Raw genomic sequence first — 18,964 nt, 5'->3', positions numbered from 1 at the left:
CACCATCAGGCAAAGACAAAACATCCTCATTAGGAAAAAACCCAAAACTCTCAGACACCGCATCCAAAACCATTCATTTTCTCCTGTATTCGGGCATATGTTTAGTTTCAGATTTACGTAGAGTTTTCAAGTATTTCTCAAAAAAAAGTTCTGTTTGGGGATATCTCCATTTCATAACCCTTACAAAGCTTACCTACTATATTCTCCAGCCAGTCACAGCCAGATAAATCCACACACAGAGACTTACTTATAATAAACAATCTAGACAGACCAGAACTGTCCTGGTAAATGCATCTTATAGATAGGGACTCCCTGGTGTATTTCTACCCGGTAAGTACAATGAGAAGGTTTATAAGAGGGTCTGGTGAGGTCATTTCTTCTATTGGGAGTCCCAGACACAGAGAGAATTAGCCAGAAGCCTGACGTTAACAGCTTCCTTTCTCATAACTTGGCTTTGATGTTTACTTCTTAAATTCAAAATGCAATCAACTTGAGGATTAGGGGATTATCCGACAAGTTCCTAAAACGATCTCATATGTATTTGATATTTTATTCAGAATTCCTTTCAAAGGAATAATAAAACTAAAAAGAAATTTCTGGCTTTTGAAACAAAGAGAACTCTCTAAAAAAAAAAAAAAAAAAAAGATAAACAAGGGCTGGGGTTGTGGTTCAGTGTTAGAGCACTTGCCTAGCATGTGTGAGGCACTGGGTTCAATTCTCAGCACCGCATATAAATAAATTAATAAATAAAATAAAGGTCCATCAACAATCTAAAAAATATTTTTTTAAAAAAAGGTAAGCAAAAGTAAGTAGTGTTGTGTTTCCAGGACATATAAATTAAACCCCATAGTCAATCAAGTTAATTATTAGATAAAATGGCTACATCTAAAATCAAAACTTTTAATATGTTTTTAAAATCGATAAGGGACATGTGATTTTATTAATTTTGAAAACCAAATGAAAATTATTCCTTCACAAGTACCTCATTTTTCTGAGGTATGAACTGTAACAAGTTTGCAATGCATAACTGTTATCTAAAACAAAACACCATATGGCAAAATACAGAGGGCAAGAAGCATCTGAATTGTCGCAGGCTGCCCTGGATGTGGGGGATGTGGAGAGTGGTCTTATTGCTTAAAGGTTTTGTTTTAATTTAAAAGTGCACAAGAGAAGTGATTTCATTAAGGGTGGGGGGGAGTTCATCTTGATAGACTATAAAACAAAAAAGAGTCAAAGAGCACAGAACATCAATAAATTTTGGGGCTCTAAGTAGAAAGAAAAGATTCTCTTAATAATTCCTGATCCTGTTCCTGTGCCTCTCAGAGTTTTAAGGTCCAAATTGGTACACACATACACAAGAGTAGAATGAGCAGGGTTGTCAGCAACATGAAAACCACCAGAATAGGGGGGAAAAATGTTTAAGACAGTTACCTCGTGGTGCAGGACTAGAGGTGAGCTCTAGGGAAGTGGTCCGTATTAGAACCTCATGCACGGCCTGTTTTTGAATCATTTGCATGCATTACTTTGTTTAAAATTAGATGGAGCTAGCTAGGTGAGTAATAAGAAAGAAAGAAAACAAACCAATGGGCAACATGATCACATTTAAACAACTCAAATCAACTATGAAGTTTTGTTTAATCCTCCACTTATAAATTATTCACAGGGGCATTTTGATTCTAGAAAGTTCATAAACAGAGTGCAAATCACCCAAGCAGAAGTAATTTGCTGCTTTTAAGCCGAAGCTCTGAGAAGCGAGGGAGTTGCCTATAGGAATTAACCAGAACAAAATCCTGATTAAACAACTAATTGGCTTGTCTACTAATGAAAAGAAAAACAAAGTACATTTCTCTACCTCAAGACACAGGGTCATAAAAACAGAGGGTTTTCCAGTACCACTTCAGAGAAGATGTTTAAGTCACTGAGAATAAAATTCAACAAGGTACAGCCCACCGAAGAGAACCATGAGAAAGGGCATGGTTCTCATCCGAGCCATCAGGCCCAGCAATCCCCAGGACAGGTATGTTCTTTACATTCCTGAGTTTGTCTTGATTCTCCCCACTTCTTGTCTGGTAACAGAAGTTAACAAATGCTGTGATAGATAAGATTATTAACAGTTTTACTTGTACTGTCCAAGTTGTTGGCTATTTGGAGCATGTACTCAGTAATTTATGGATTCCATAAATATTGGCTTAAAATAGAATAATAAACACTTAAGAGATCATATTAGGATTTGGGAAAGCCAAGTATGACTTCCCATTAACAAGTTTCACTTCTACCATTATCATAGTAAATCATTTCTCAAATATTGAAATATGGCTGTATGATTTAGTTTCAACAAAGAATGTCTAGCATGTGATCTTAAAAAAATAAACTCATTTTATGAATAAATTCTCCAGAACATTTGTTCTCAATAAGGAACAATGTTGCTACTCAGAGGACTTTTGATAGTGTCTTGGGATATTTTCGGTTGTCACATTTTAGGAGTGGGAATGTTACTAGCATCCAGCAGATAAAGTCCAGAAGTGCTACTAAACACCCCAGGATGTACAGAACAGCCCCCCACAACATGGAATTCTCTGGTGCAAAATTTCCATCCTTCTATAGACTATTTTTTTTAATTCTAAGACTATCTGTAAATAGAGATAATAATAACTGCTTATTAGCCTCCTTAGAAGAAACAGAGACGGTATACACAAAATATACAGTAGGTATTTTCTGAGGTGTAATTATAATTATCATTATTAATAATTTGAGGTTTGATGACAGTTTTAAATTCAAAGTGACAACTATAAGAGCAATGTTTGCTCAAAACTATCTCTGGAATCAATTTCCTGATTTACTTTAAAGTTACCTAAGATCTTTATACCAATAATTTACCATCTCAAAAAGCTGGATCAGAGATGTCAAGCACAAGCAGGGGTGTACCTCAGGGAATGAATGTGGAGCAGGGACAACATTGTGTTACTTAACATTGGCCTTGAATAGTTGCCTTCCTTAGCTGATTACCTTGACTCTCCTTGCAGTGGAGAGAAGTGTTAGCATTGCTTCATGAGAGTGCCCGGGCTTCTTTCTAATTCTTATGTCAAAAAAAATAATCCTACAATGCAAAATTACTTGCATGTTTATAGACTCATGGAGTGTTGCAAATATTGAGCTGGGTATATATTTCTTCGGGTAGTCTTGCTGTGTTTTGCTCTAGGATATTCACTGTATTCATGTTTAATCCTTGCCTATCACAATTATTTCCCCACAGAGCATGCAGAAATAATGAATATATTATTCTCTTAGACAACATGACAGCTAAAAGCAATTACTATGTGCCAAGTGATGTGCTAAGCCCTTTCCAAGCATGATTGTATGTAGTCCTCACAAAAGCCTTGGGTCCATTTTGATTCACTGCTTATAAAAAGCTGAAAAATGGCAGAGCCTGGCCAGGAGTCCTGTTCTTCCTGACATTAGTACTTGAAAGCTAAATCACCAGGCTACTGCCTCAGAACAGAGGATGTCAGAGGAGCCTTTCCAGATACTCTGACTACAGGAGCAAGAGGTGTTAGAGAGAAGGTAAAATGAGCAGAAACTTTCTAAAGAGTGGTCCTTCCTTTAGGAACAGTAATGCTGAAGTTCTTAAACGAGGCTCAGGTAGAACAATTCTTAAGTAGATATATCCCCTGCCATCCTGACTGCCATAATTTCAGGGTGTTAATCATAAAGACTACTGGCATCACATTTTATCCGAAGCCATATTTGGAAATTATGTGCATCAGTTCTTTCAAAGACCATGTGGGTATAGGAAAAATAGGTTTTTTTCCATTTTAAGTATGCTAAATGTTACAAATGACAGAAAGTTAGAACCCTATTTTTTTCCCATAAAATATAACCTTTTAAAATGGCATTTAAACAATAAGTCTCAAATAAATAGATTATTTGACTCATTTAAGGAGATATCTAAGAATAAATAAATCAATTATACTGTTTTTAAAGTGTCAGGTAAAAAGTTCATTCATAAACCAAAAGATCATAAGTAATTCCTACTTACCAATAACCAATAATAAAAGAACTGCAAATGAGAGACTAATACAAACTCTCTTACTTAATAAAAAGCCAATTTTCACATAAATCTACATTTATACAACATATAAAAACTATGACAGAATTGTTTTTGAATAACATCCTAACATGGTGCAAAAGTACTTGATTGAAGTCAAAAGGTTTTGTCATTATTCATAAGTTCTCCTGGATTCTTGCCTTCTAGCCACATTCATATGAACTAGCCATTCAGTTTTCTATTGAAAACCATCATAATAACAATGGCTGTCTTGACTACTACATATGGTTACTGTGAGACTTAAATCATTTGATTAATTTACTTTTCAGCTTAAAATATTTTTTATGACAAGTATCCATAAATAATATCAAGAACTACATATCAGCATACAAGAATATCAGGATCCTTGTCCCTGCTGACTTTCTAACCCCAAACTCTCACACTTTTCCTAGTTGAAGCACTTCCACTATAATATCTCTCCACCCTCTACATTAACAACACATCTACCTAAAATATGTGTGTTCCATGTCTTGTCCACCTGAAAAAAAAAACTCATCTTCATAAAATCAGTGACTACTTAACTTTCTGCTTCCTTACCCTTTTACTCCATTAGAATTGACCACTCTATTTTTTTATGCATTTCTGTCCTCATCGGATATCATCTTATCACCTACATTTTATTGCACTTTCCTGTTTTTGTTTTCCCCTACCAGGCAACACATAGTTTGAGATATCTAACCTTTCTGTGCTTTGAGTTGATATTTCACTCTGTTCCTCAGACAAATATGACCATATTCAGTGTGACCTAACAACAGTTCAAAGAAAAATCTTAGATGCTCAGACAAATGTTGAGGTAGAGGCAAAATGAAGTAATAAAGGGAAGACAGAGAGTTATAAATGAAGGGATGAAACCAGCTTCTTCTCTCCACCATTTTAAACTCTACCACTAAAGACCTTAACTGGGACCAACACTAGGGTTGTGTGAAGTGAAGACCAGGATTGGGAGGAACATGAGCCAGGTTGACACTGACAAAAATCAGAGTTTCCAAGCCAAAAACACTGTGGGGGTCAAAGTTGATTACTCAAAACTCAGGCCAAGCATGTCCATTTAAGTGCAAGAAACATTACTTTTAGTATGTTATAAGCAAATGCTAAATTTTAAAGAGTGAATTGATAATCGAGAGAAGAAAGTGTTACATCTTACATTCAACTTCATTTTTATGTAAATTATTCACATTATAATCTCTATTTTGTTTCTTAAAGGAAGAAAACAAAAGTGAAGAAATGTCTCTGAAAACTAAGAGGACTCCAATCACATCTGAAGAGCCACACACCAAAACACAAGGTCAGAATGCAATCTATAGGGGAAAAAAAAAAACAGTGAAATGCATATTTTCCTGAAACGAGTTGTGATGAAACATTTGTCCTTGACCAGGTGAATTATCTAGGGTTGAAGAGCTAAATAGTCACAAAATTGTTATTTCTTCATTCAGTCACTCATCCATGCATTCACTGGATGCTTTTTTATGGCCTAGCGAGAAAAGGTGCCATTCCATTCACTGGTGATGTGGTGGTGTATAATATAGATCAAGTCTGTGCTAACATGGAACTTGTATTCTAGAGAAAATGAAATTGATCATAGACAAGCAAGCACATCATAAACAATGTAATTTCAGGCAATGATAAGGGTTATAAAGACATTAAAGCAGATGTGGGTTGTGCATGTTGAAAGGTTCAGTGCTCACACTTCTGCTCCTATCACTCATCAGTTCTCTATGTTAGAAATCTCATCTCTACGTGAATAATTCTGAATTCATATCAGAGCAATTTTTTTTAAAACCTAGTCCAATATTTTCCATAAATACCTCTATGGTCCTAAAGAAAGCATATTTAAAATTGAATTCCTTATCTTCTCATTCAAATAAGCTCCCTCTCCTGGTTTACTTCCTTTTCTGGTACTAATATTTTTAAAATCTTCCACTCTCACTCATGTTCCATTCTTCTACCTAGGAGTCTTGTAAGGGGAATAGTCACCAAATCGCCTTTCATAATGACCGTCAAATCCACTTGCTTCCTTAGCAATCCCATCCTGGTTTAGGCCTTACACGCCTACACCACTCCTAGGCTAACTGGTCATTTCTACTTAGGACTTTATTTCACCCAATGTCTCCCCTTTTTATCCAGCCCAGTACTGGATAAATAGTATACATTATTTATATATTACTTCCCATTAGCCAGGAGTTTGACCCCATACCTCCACTCGAGAACCTTAAGTGCCTCCATGCTGTATATAAGACAAAGTCTAAATCCTTTTACCTGACTATATAAGTCCTAATGCAAACTAATCTCAGCACTTCTTTCTAGCCCTTTCTCCTCCTCTCACATGTAAATATTGTACATTCTAACTAAGAAAACCCCAAAATGATAGAATCACTAGAACAGAAAATGCCATTGAGAAATGTGAAGACATAAAACTATTGCCATAAAACTAGAACAAATGTTTTGTTTTTCATCCACTAGACAACTCCTGTGTATAGTGGTTTTTAATGACTTTCTATTTGTGCTTAAAACAAATATTTGAACTAAAGCATAATTCAGTTTTTATTAGTCAAAACTTCTCATCTCTAAGAAGGAAAAAATAAGAAATACATAAAATTACAAGCAAGATTGTAAATAAAGAAATGAATCACAAGACAGGGGCTGTAGCTCTGTGGTAGAGCACTTGCCTGGCATGAACAATGCCCTGGGTTCAACCTCCAGCACCACTAAATAAGTAGATAAACATAGAAATACATTTTAAAAGAAAAAAAGGAACAAATCACAAGAAAGGTTGTAAATAAGTTAATTCCTGCCAAGGAATATCCCCTCAATCCAAAGCAGTACTCTGAAAAAAAACGGCCCCACTAAATTAAATGTAACTGTTCCTATTTCAGAGAAAATAATGTATATGAAGAAAACAACCAAATTTGACAGATAAATGGTAAACTTAAATCATTGAAAGGAAATAAGATATTCCCAGTAGGAACATCTTTATAACATTATAAAGATATTGATTTTTTTTTCAAATTAATTTTTACAACTCATCTTTGTCTACATTTAGCAATATACTTTTTAAACAAAATAACGAAGGAAAAAAAGTTCACTTTAGTTTCCTTGAGTTTATTTATTTATATACTTCTTTTGATGTTCTGTATTATTATGCAGATTAGAATATAAAGAATACTTTCTTGTTCCTCTACAGATTAGATATTTTTATACTAACTTTCTTCTATACTTTCATCTCAGCCAAAAAAAAAAACAGGAAGGCAGTATCTCATAATAATAGTTAGCATTCATTTACCTGAGAAGGAAATTTAAGTTTAAAAAATGAAATGCTGTATTATGCTTTTCAATATGAATGCAATGTCAAATTACTTCCTTATTGATGGCTTAACTGTGGCTGTTGAATTGTTAGATGATCTGATTTAAAATATTTAGTATGTAGTGTCAATGAAAGAGGAAAGCATGTAAGAATCATAAGCTCCATCTCTGTTAAAAAAAAAAAAAACACATAAAGTAACTCCTCAAATAGTAAGAGGGTAGAGTGAACGTGTGGATTTGCTTTTCTTTATCAACAACGAAAGACAATGCATTCTTCAATTCTCAAAATATTTTCAAAGGGGATGAAGACCCTTCTGTAGATCACACAACATTCTTCATTACATACACTGAAATGCGATTGACAAACAGAAATATTGAGGAAAAAACACTACAGATCTGAGTCAAGGGAAGCAAAAAAAAAAAAAAAACACACATACACACAGAATTATTGAGATAATTAAACTACAATTCTGGTTTATTGTGAGTTAATAAAAGTGATGCTTTCAAAATTACAGTTCTTCACACAGAAAAATACAAAATGGCTTAAGACTAAGGATCACATCTCTGGGATGACAAGTTTATTCTGATCCTTGTTACACTTTTTCAAAGTGTGTTTGTAAGCTTAAATTTTTCATAGCTGGTAATAAAATCTCTTTTGTGAAAGTTTCATTTGACAGAGGAGCTATTTGAGTGAGAAGGGAAAAATCATTTTTTTTTCTTTTTAATCTGCAGACTTAGCATATCCTGAAAGACTGTAAGAGGAATAAGTTATATTTAAGATATTTTGTCTTGAAAAAGCAAAATTATTAGTGTTTAAAGATAGCTTCTGATATATTTCTTGGTATTTTTATGTTCTTCACTTCAAAACATGCAGGTGCAATGTCACAAAATCTGCAGATGTGGATTTCTGATTATAGAACTCTTATCTTCTTCAGAGCATGGTTAATTTATATCTGCCATGGAAATGAAGAACGCAACACATTTTGGATTCAAATACAGATAACTTACTAATGTCCTCTTTGGATTGCAATTATCTTTCTTAGGCTTCTACTTCATGTATATTACCTTAAATGCTTCTTTAAACAAACATTTTGGTACCCTTTAAGAATATATAAATGATTTACCTAATAAAGATCTATAATGTGTTAAAGTGAACTTATTCATGTGAAAAGGGGGCAAAGTTGAGAGCTTATACAAGTGTGCTGTGGTAGACTTACTAATAGCCACCCAAAAACCACATTCTAATCCCCCAAACCTATTAATCTGTTACTTTGGATGGAAATTTTTTCTTATGTTATTAAGGTTCCTGAGATGGGAAGATTATCCTGGGTTTTCAAGGTATCCCAGTGTAATCAAGTCTCCTTATGAAAGAAAAACAAGAGGGCCAGAGGCAGAAGAAAGAGATGGAACAATGAAAGCATGGGTTGGATCCATGCATTCTAGGGGTGAAAGAAAGGGCTACAAATGGAGCAAGACAAGTAACCTCTAGAAGCCAGAAAAGATAGAGAAATGGAATCTCTCCTGAAGTTTCTAGAAGGAACACAGGGTGCATTTTGGACTTCTGACTTTCAGAGCTAAAAGAAAAGAAAGTTGTGTTATTTTAAGCCATTAAATGTGTGGAAATTTGTTACAGCAGCAGTAGAAGTCTAATACATACAGCTTTAGAATAGCCCAATTTTAAATATAAAAAGAAAAAAATTAAAAAGCAAAATTGAGATTTACTACAAGCAATTATGAAAATTTATAGTAAAGGATATACATATATATATATATATATATGTATATCCTTTATAGATTATATATACCAGATATAGATATAGATATATAAACCAGAAAGAGCATTTGAGAGTTTGCCATCCTGAATTCAAATCCTAATTCTGCTACTTCCTAACTTTCTAGTCAAGGTATTTAATATATCTTGAGTCTCAGTTTGCTCATGCATAAAATAAGAATGATATCACCATCACTAGGTTATGAATGAGAGTTAAATTAGGTAATATATTAAAAGCACTTAGCATTGAAGTAAGTAAATTCCAATGTTGACACAGGACAGATAAAGAACATAAATGAGCATCATCCATGCTCTGTCTAAACAGGTCACTCAGCACCTATCACTACCACGTGGGGATGATGGTCAAGGGCTGCTTGATGTCCAGAGATACTATAAATACAAACTGTAATTTGAATTTCTCAGTTTTTGAATGTTCATTTTTTAATGTTTAGACATTACTATTTTTTTAATCATTAAGAAAAAAAACCTGAATTCTAGTCCAATGTAGTTCAAAAGATCATTTTGTGACCTCTAACGAACCACCTAATAGATATTCAATGTTTTTATGCACATGAACATTAACTTCCCTGAACAAAATTCCAAGTCTGGCATTGTTTTTAGTAATACTCTTTCTCTTCCTCTCCTCATTTCTCATGGTATCCTCCCTACACTTTGTTTTGCAAACAGATTGAGAGTGGGTAAACATTGCTGGGCCTCCTGTGTCAAACAGTTCTCCATAGCCAAAACCTCTGGGCTCCAAGTGTAGTTCATTCCCAGGCTTACAGAGGTATCCCAGGGCTCCCCCAGTTCCTGACCTCTGATCCAAACTGACTTAACTTGTGTCTCAGCCAGTTCTCAGTTTAAATAGCAATCTTCAATGTTCAATGCTCTAGAGCTAAAACAACTATATATATTTAATATTTATATAATATTTATAATATATATATATTTAATATTTATATTATGATATTTTATTTTAAAAAGCAAATAGTAGGTCAGAAAAAGGGAAGAAATTCTGTTCAGTCCCTGGCAGTAACAATTAGAAAATACAATCTAATTTGTCTATGTAGACTTGGAAAATGTCTATACTGAAATTTAATTACAAGAATCTATACAAGTTTCCCTAAGACCAACCAACTTGATTGATGTACATGGGAGGTGCTACTATGGCTAATTTTAGTAGTATAGTCCACCCCCCGCCTAACTATCAGTTCTATTCATCAGCCAAAAGATAAGATGAGAATATATTTTTTAAATATGAAATTTTTTAATCAAAACTACTTAGGAATTTCTCTGCTTCATTCAAATAGAAATAGTCTTACATAGTAAACAATTAGATTTGTAAAACTTAACAAGAAGTGTACTTGCAAAATGATGACCAACATAATGATAATAAAAGAATTGAGAAATGAATAAACTTGGATGTGAAATCTTAGTTGGGAAAAAAAGATGAATAAAAATGTGTTTTCTAGTTTGAAACGATGAGGAAAATTCCTGTGATGGTTTGGCAAGGGACAGAGACATAATCAGGGCACCTTCAATGAGTGGCAGGAGCTTCTTGTAGGAAATTTGTGAATAAATGAAACTGAAAAGACATTCAGGGGACAGAGGCAGCTCTAAGAGCTAATTACATTCTCTGCCTCTCACTCCCAGCGAACATGGCTTCATTTCCCATGACCTCTGTGTTTCTCTGCATATCTACCCTGCACTGCTCTCATTTCCACTACTTATTTCCTAGTCCAAATTCCAGAGAAAGCAGTCTGACCGACTTAGATAATAGTTACTGTTCCCATTGGGCAGAGCCCTTCATAGCATCATCAGGGTCACCAGCCAGCTATGGACAAGCCACACTCTCTAGGTCAGGTGCCTGCAGTGTGCACCATCAGCAGCCATCCCTGAATGTAGCACAGAGAGAGCAGCCTCACAGATGAGGGAGAAGCAGAGAAGAGCTTCACCAGCTAAAAGGAGAAGCTAGACGTAGAAAACCTATCCCAGTTTATATACCTAATAGAAGACCAGATTGACTGATGAAATTACTATTATTACTGTGTTTTTCTTTACATATTTTTAGTTGTAGATGGACACAATACCTTTATTCTGTTTATTTTTAGTGTGATGCTGAGGATCAAACCCAGTGTCTCACACATGCTAGACAAGCACTCTACCACTGAGCCACAACCCCAGCCCCCTATTATTACCTTTTTATACACTAAAACCTTAGGAGAGAGAGTCTAATAAACATGAATGGGCTATGGGCTTTTTCTTTTTAAAAAGAAAACATAAGTGCTATGTTTTTGTAGTTTGCAAGATTTAAATATATTTGCATAATTCAATTAAACTGTGCTTTTAGGCTTCTTTCTGATAAGAATAACACTGATTTGTGGGAAATTACATATGTTTTCCTGGTCCCTGGAACTCTCTTAAGTAAATGGAAGCTCTTGCATGCCCCTCATACAATAGTACTTTGCATCCCTGAAAGAGTTAATATATTCTTTAAAAAGAAGAGAGGGGACAATTTACCCAGTCTGCCAGTCTGGCTGGTGGAACACTTTGTGTTTATATTGCATTTTTCTCGAATGGAGTCTTTATCTAATCCTCACAGAAATCCCCATGACAAAAGTGTTTCTCATTTTATGGATGAGGAAACTGCTATAAAAAAGCGACTTGCCCAGAGTCACCCAGAGAATTAGTGATGTAAGGATTAGAGCTCCCTATTCAGTATCCAGCATTGGTAACTCCCCACATTCCTTAACATCTGTACATAAAATGTGTTTTCTATATGAACTAATCTCAATTTAAAACGTCCCTGAAACCAAGCATGACATTGACAAAGGACAGGATCCCTTGATCCTCCCATGGTACCCAGGCTACCTATTCTTTTTTTGTTTATTGATTTGTTCATTTCTTTACTTTGAAATGATGTGTCCTAAAATCCAAAACCATCCTAAATATCCCTTTGAGACTTTATAGTACTTTAAAGGCCACCTAAGCTCTGATCCCATTCTGCCTCTCTCAGTGCAGGTTCTAGCTTCTTTCTGAATAGCTCCAGTCAACAAAGCAATGTGTTTTGTTGTCAGACAGGTTGTTACAATGTTTTGAAGGATTATTGTTTGTTTTATAAATTCCACTGATAGGTCTTCCTTCTGCCTACTACAATGTAAAAAATAAATCTATTGTCTTTTCTATGTTACAGCCTTCAAAGAATTTGAAATGACTCTTATGTCACTAGCACATCTTCAGTACCTTAACTAAAGAACTTATGTGCCTTAAGCCATTCCTCAGATGGGTTGGTTTCCAGAAATCTCATCTACTCTGAGTACCTCCTCTGGATTTTTAATAGATTACACATTTCTTTATATAAAATACTCCTTTTTCTTTTCCTTGTGAATGACATTTTAGGGCACTCTTCACATTCCATTTCATGTGCGTTGTTGTGTTGCTAACTTCCTCCATGACAGTTGACAATCTACAGATATATAATTTTAAGTGTGATCAAGGTATTAAAAGTAAAATTATTCTAAGGACATTATACATCTAGCAATTCTGAAGTTAACCACAAGCCGAATAAAAACTACAGTCTTGGTACCTGAAAATAATTACTAGTTATCTAGTTGTTAAAACTGTGTTATTCATTACATTAACTCCCAATATTCATTCATTAAGATACAAATGATATTATCATTTATGTATCTAATAAAAGTGTTAAGACTCAGTCTCTATTAATTCATCCAACATTTAATTACTCAAGCACTGATGGTTCTTAATGAAAGAAGATTTATTTTTGAGACGGGGAACTACAATGCATTTGATGATTGAGGGATTAGAAATGATACCATCTCCCAGAACACACATTCCAACCAATGAAAGTCTTTTGAGTTTTCTCCTTTTCACATGCATCCAAAAAAAAAAAAAAAAAAAAAAAGCCAGTTAAGCACTTTTCTCATTCACAGCCTTATTCCAAATTAGGTTCTTTCCTTGATCAACCCTTTTCCAGCATTTATTTAATGCCCCTGATAAAACGTGGAAGGTCAATGTGTTTCCACATCACTTATTTCCTCTCTTGAAGAGGGAAGCAGATGTTTCACACCTGATGCAGTCGCCATGATGTGTTGCTTCCAGGGGCCAAACAGACTGGAAGTGTATTACACAGGCCCAGTGTGATGTGCTGCCAGACTGGAGACAGACTTGGCCAGGTGTGTGAAGGGCAAACTCAATTGAATTCATTTCTGCACATTCAGTCAAAGCAACCATCTCAGGACCCTTTGATCCCAGTTTTCACTGTCTGCCATGGGCACACGTTCCAGGGCAGAATTGGACCAAAGGTACTGATGAGATCTGGCAATTGCTATACAACATGCAAAGAACACGACTGGCAGAAAGAAACTATTCATTGGGTGGCTACAAAAGAGGGAATCCTGCTGTCCATGTGTGAAGCTAGGAAGTACAATGTGTGGTTGACAAAACTTCACCCAAATGCCAAAGCAAGATTTTGCCTCGTATTTTAGATTTCTCTTTCATGAGGATGATGCAAACACTCTGACCATCTGTTCCCTCAAATAACATGCTGTGTGGATAAAAAGACACCCACACTGAACTACAGTTGATAGGGATCCTTTTATTTTAAAGTCCTCTTGGGTTTTTTGAAGTTTTGGTTCTACTGTGATCCCAAGAATAAGCCATAACTAGTTCCTCATCTTAATCAACGAGGTATTAAGTACTCATTTTGGAATTAACACCTAATCCACAAGTCAAAATAGACTGTGATTAATTCCTAAATACCCAAGACCTGTCACCATAGAGGAAGTGTCATTTTAGCAGGGCTTAGAATGTCTCTGCAAAACTGAGTAAGGGCTTGGATCTACATAGAGTTAATTCAATCCAAATATATGATGATAAACTAAAATTTATCATAAATATGGAAGAAAAGAACTTTTTGCAGAATAGTCAGTTATTTCACTGGTACTGCAGAAAAATATATTGCAAATGTAATGCACATCCTGTAGTTTGAATGAACAATGAAGGAATGGGATGCAGCTTTTCTCATGTGGTTTTATAAGAAAGTCAATAAAACCTTATAAGAAACATTGTTTTATAGATTCTCCTTATTTTAAATTCAATATTTTTCTGATTTTTTAACTCATATGTAATGATCTATTTTAATCACAAATTTCTTTTAGGGCTGGTTGCTTCTACAAAAATATATGAACACAATAGTCCATCATGAGTTTTTGGTTCAGACTTCTTTGAGGCATCCATGTTAACTCTAGATCTTTATGTTTAAAGAAAATGTGTATGCAATATACAGTCTCCAGGGTTCCAGTCCATAAATGCACTAAACATCTGTATCCAGACATTAAGAATTCTGCTTTGAAATATCTAACAGTAATTGTCTTAGTATTTGTGGATACTGAGAAAGGAGAGGATGCCACTTTCTTCATTAGCAGTATAGCATGGTATCACATCACAGATATGAAAAATGACTTTTTTTTTCCCTGTTGGGAAAAGAAAAACAAAAAAAATAATAATGCAAAACCCAAACACATAGGGAACATAGACTCTTTCTCATGTTTCTGTTAAATACCTCTTTTCTACCAAACAACATAGTGAAGGTGTTAGTTTTTTACTCTGAAAGCTACTGCATACTGATAATACTCATTATTGCACCTCATGTCTATATAGAAAGAACTCTATCTTATGATTTTCATACACATGGAAGCATTTCACCTGAAATGTGGTCCTTACACACAAACTTTAAAGAGGTGATTATGGTGAGGCTCTTTGGTCCCTCAAAAGATTTGGGAGTTTGGAGAGTTTTTCTCTAACAATAATGAAACATATTTAGTGATGTTTTCTATCTTCTAGCCCGAAATATTATAATTTCAAAATAAAAATAGAGTATCCCTAAGATATCCGGGGGTTTGTGCTCTCCTATTCATAAGGTGTTTAAAATTATAAGTAGTGACTAAATTTTACGATTCCTTTTATCCCTGAAACATATTCCTGGAATAGCACATTGAAATATTTAGATGGATCACTGAAAATTTTATACTAAAGGGTTTTTATGATGAAAACTTGTAAAGTGATCATGTACTGATTGAACATTTTTCGCAAGTCCAAATTGTCAATATTGCATTTGCTTAAATTTTAAAACTGTAATATTATAATACAATAAGATTGATGATTCATGCCTTGGTTTCAATTTTCTAAGTACAGTACATCCAATTAAAAATAAATTAGAAACTGGCTAATGAGTAATCATTTAATTGTATTCTTTTTCCCTTTTACCTTCTATATTTTCTTTTAATCTTAAGTAATTTACTTTTATTAAAGACTTCTCTCTAATCCAAATATTTACCAGTGACTTGATTCTTCTCTGGGTAAATTACAATTTAAGCTATATTAATTGAAAATGGTATTTTTAGATTTGATAGGAAAAATTTAATTTCTGAATGAAAATAAATCTAGTATGTGCTAGTCTGTGTTACTTCTTCAGAAAGGGTGTCATAGCTAAAGATGATCAAATCAAAATCAAAGATTTGATCTCATAAAAATTAGAATGCAAGTTCTAAAATAATGATATCATTTCTGCCCATTTTGCTTTGCAGATTTTATGATGCATCAACTTTAGTGATAAATTATGAATATTTAGCAAAACCAAAAATACCTTCTGGATGATGAATGCTCATGTTCAGCTTTGCTAATATCAAAAAGAAATATATAACATGTAAAATTTCTATTACATGACATACCAATTTTAAGTGTATTTTTTATTGGTCTGAAGGTCTACAGGTTAACTCCTTCTGCACAAGGTCCTGGCTTAGCAGGAATCCTTGGGGAGGCCTTCCTTGAAGACTATTCCAGAAGACAAACAGAATCTCCATAGTTTTTGTGTCAAATATAACTGTGACAAGAGTGGTGTGTATTCTCCTATCTATATACTACTTCTTTGCCATAGATAAAGACTCCGAGAAAAATTCCCCCAGAGATTTGACCACAAAGCCTGACCCTCAAAGTTCAATGGAACCAACCAGAACAAAATCAGAGCAGAAGGAAATGGGGACTGAGAATGAAGAAGCAATCAGGTGAGAATTTAATAAAACATATGATGCATGTTGGAGATAGTGCTGGGTCCTGCACACACACAAAAATAATTCTAACACCTAATTCCTCTTTAGCTGAACAAAAGAGCAAGAAAACCACAACAGTCACATAAGGCAAAGCAATGGGCAAGAACTAAAAGATAGGTTCAGGTCCAGTTCATTTCGCCTTAACAGCCAGGCATGGCCACTAACCAAGAGCTCCACACAGGCGCACGGCTGTAGGCCAAATCACCCCCACAGAAACATTGCAGTAACACGTGTGAGTCACTGTATCAATATAGAAACAGCCCACATATTTATTAGGCATAAATTTTAAAAGGAAATAATTAAAGAAAAATTTCCCCAAGTTCACAAAGAAATGGCTATTTCAATTCTGTAAATATTTTATTGTTCCAGAAGATTATGATTTCTTCCCATCAACCAAAGAAAGTGTGGCATAAAAACCAAAGGTTACTACAGAAGTGGGCAATTTTTTATGCCACTGAAAGAACAAAGTTTTATAAATACTTCCCATAAAATTATTGGGAATATCACAGAAGAGGTGCCAATTTAAATGTGAATCCACAATAAAATCCAAGTAGGAGTCCCTTTATCTTCTTGGCATGACGTTATGGGCCTGCTGATCCAATTTGAATTGCTTCATTATATTTGATATAATTACAATGGACTTATGAAATAATAAGGAAATATTCTTCATCTTTAGCAGGCAAGAGGAGTTAGCCTTTCAAAAAACAGGTAAAAATAACTATTCTTCCACTCCACCCCACTCTACCCCTCCTTCTCTCTCGGCAGCTCTTTACTCTTTTAAACCATCTGCTGTCAGTACGAATTAATGTGATTACCTAGGATCCAGGGTATTGCTGATTGAACAATAGGCATCAGTAAGAGGGAGCGCATTTTCAATGAACACAAATTTGGCTATATATGAAAATAAACACAAGCTCTCTCTTAACACATACATACACAATGCTATCGTGCTATCTGACAAAAATAAAACCTGATGTATCATTTAGGCAAAGAGAAGATGTTTAAACTCTGAGGTGAGGACTAGAATGTTACAACAGGATAAGTAATTATTTATGTTATTTATATAATTATTGGTGCTTGCAGAATGCTTTGCACTCCTATTAGTAGGTCATCATTATCTTCCCTCCACAGATAAGCAACCAAGGCACAGAGAGGTTAATTAGTTTGCCTATAGTAATAGGGTTAGCTCAGATAAGATTAGACTGCAGAAGACTAGAATTCCTGAGTGGAACTTTTTCCTCTCTCTTGCCAATATACTCCCCTTTAACCAATAGCTTAACCTTCTGAATTAATCTCTCTTTCTAGCATTTATTTTAACACATATAAGTTTTTGCAATAAGTAGTAGTAATAGGCTTTGAAGGAACTGAAGTTGAATCCATAACTAATATTTTGGGAGATATATTCCTCTTAACCCATATTTATTCCTACTAGAGTACTTTCGCTTTTCTGAAAATGTAAAAAATATTGAAAGTTTTCAATTGCCCAGAAAGTAGGTCAAACAGTACAGTTCAATACTATGAAACTCCTTAATATGTCCTCTGAGAATCTGCCTGGTCTATCTCCTCCCTGTTTTTCCTTTGCCATCTCCCAACACATCTCCTTACTACCCACTTTCCTTTTGCAGCCACACCTCTCCTGCACATATTTCAGTCTCTTGTACTCATCACATTCCCTGCTGACATCAACTCTTCAGATTGCATTCTGACCATTCCCTCCTTTGAAAGGCCTTTCATGCTCTTTGTAACTAGGTCATATGCCCCTGTAATAAGAGCTTTTGCATGGTGTATATTCCTGTTGCAATTCATATGATTCTCTGATTAAAGTCCGTAGGTCTCACCTCTTGGTTGTGTGCTTCTTTATGACAGGGGTCATGGTATCTGTATTATTGATGACTGGTATCCCCATTGCCTAGCTCTGTACCTGGTACATGATAAACTTAAAAAAAAAACTACTGATCAAATGAACTAATGGGTGAATCTCAACCTACTGGATTTATCTCTCTGGAACTTCTAAATTTTCAAAATTGTATAGTGTCTACAAGAGGAGATAGCAAAACATGAGTGGTACCCAAGCCTTTCCATTCCAGCTTGGAATCCTTGGTAAGAGCAAGGGTGGCAGGTGGCACATTATAAAGAGAATGAGGAAACAACCTTAGGCTCTAAAGTCTCTGTTTGGGATAGGGATGTAGCTTAGTGGTGGAGCATTTGCCTGGCATGTGTGAGGCCCTTGGTTCCATCCCCAACACCACAAAAATAAATTAATTAATTAAGAATAAGTCTTAATTCCTTATTCTCTTCTTGGCTTTGCATCACTCTCATTTTCCTGAGCTGGCAAAATTGTTTGCATCCAGATCATTTTTTTTGATATTTTCCTGACAACACTTTCTGCAACATAGATAGTCGTGCCGCTAGAGAATCATTGATGAGCTAAGTAGGCCCAAGTTAGCTGAAAGCTCTTGCTTTGCTACAGGAAGAATTTCTGCATCTTTTCTGAGGACCAATGAAAACCACAAGCATTGAAAGAACAGCTTAAAACGAGCTAGTTCTAGTGTCACCTTTGACTAAAGTTAATGGAAATCTTAATCTTCCAGGACCACATAAGACTTATCAAAACTTTCTGTTTTAACCACATGGGCAACAATGCTACCACACCTAGAATCC

The 18,964-nt window shown here is 34.9% G+C and overlaps 1 protein-coding gene across 1 annotated transcript in view; it reads left to right on the top strand.

The window, feature by feature from the left end:
- Positions 1-1,906: 1,906 nt before the first annotated feature.
- CNGB3 (cyclic nucleotide gated channel subunit beta 3) overlaps positions 1,907-18,964 on the top strand; it is a gene marked incomplete at both ends in the record, with an annotated part of 150,011 nt that continues 132,953 nt past the window's right edge. Inside the window, 3 exon segments of the mRNA XM_081265730.1 lie at positions 1,907-2,017; positions 5,309-5,390; positions 16,132-16,258. Coding sequence (XP_081121856.1) covers positions 1,907-2,017; positions 5,309-5,390; positions 16,132-16,258 — 320 coding nt within the window.

Source organism: Spermophilus citellus (assembly GCF_964194105.1).
Source record: "Spermophilus citellus genome assembly, chromosome: 14".
In the NCBI taxonomy this organism is placed as follows: domain Eukaryota; kingdom Metazoa; phylum Chordata; class Mammalia; order Rodentia; family Sciuridae; genus Spermophilus; species Spermophilus citellus.
The sequence above is the reverse complement of the archived record's forward strand: the minus strand, read 5'-3'. Positions and strand labels throughout refer to the sequence as shown.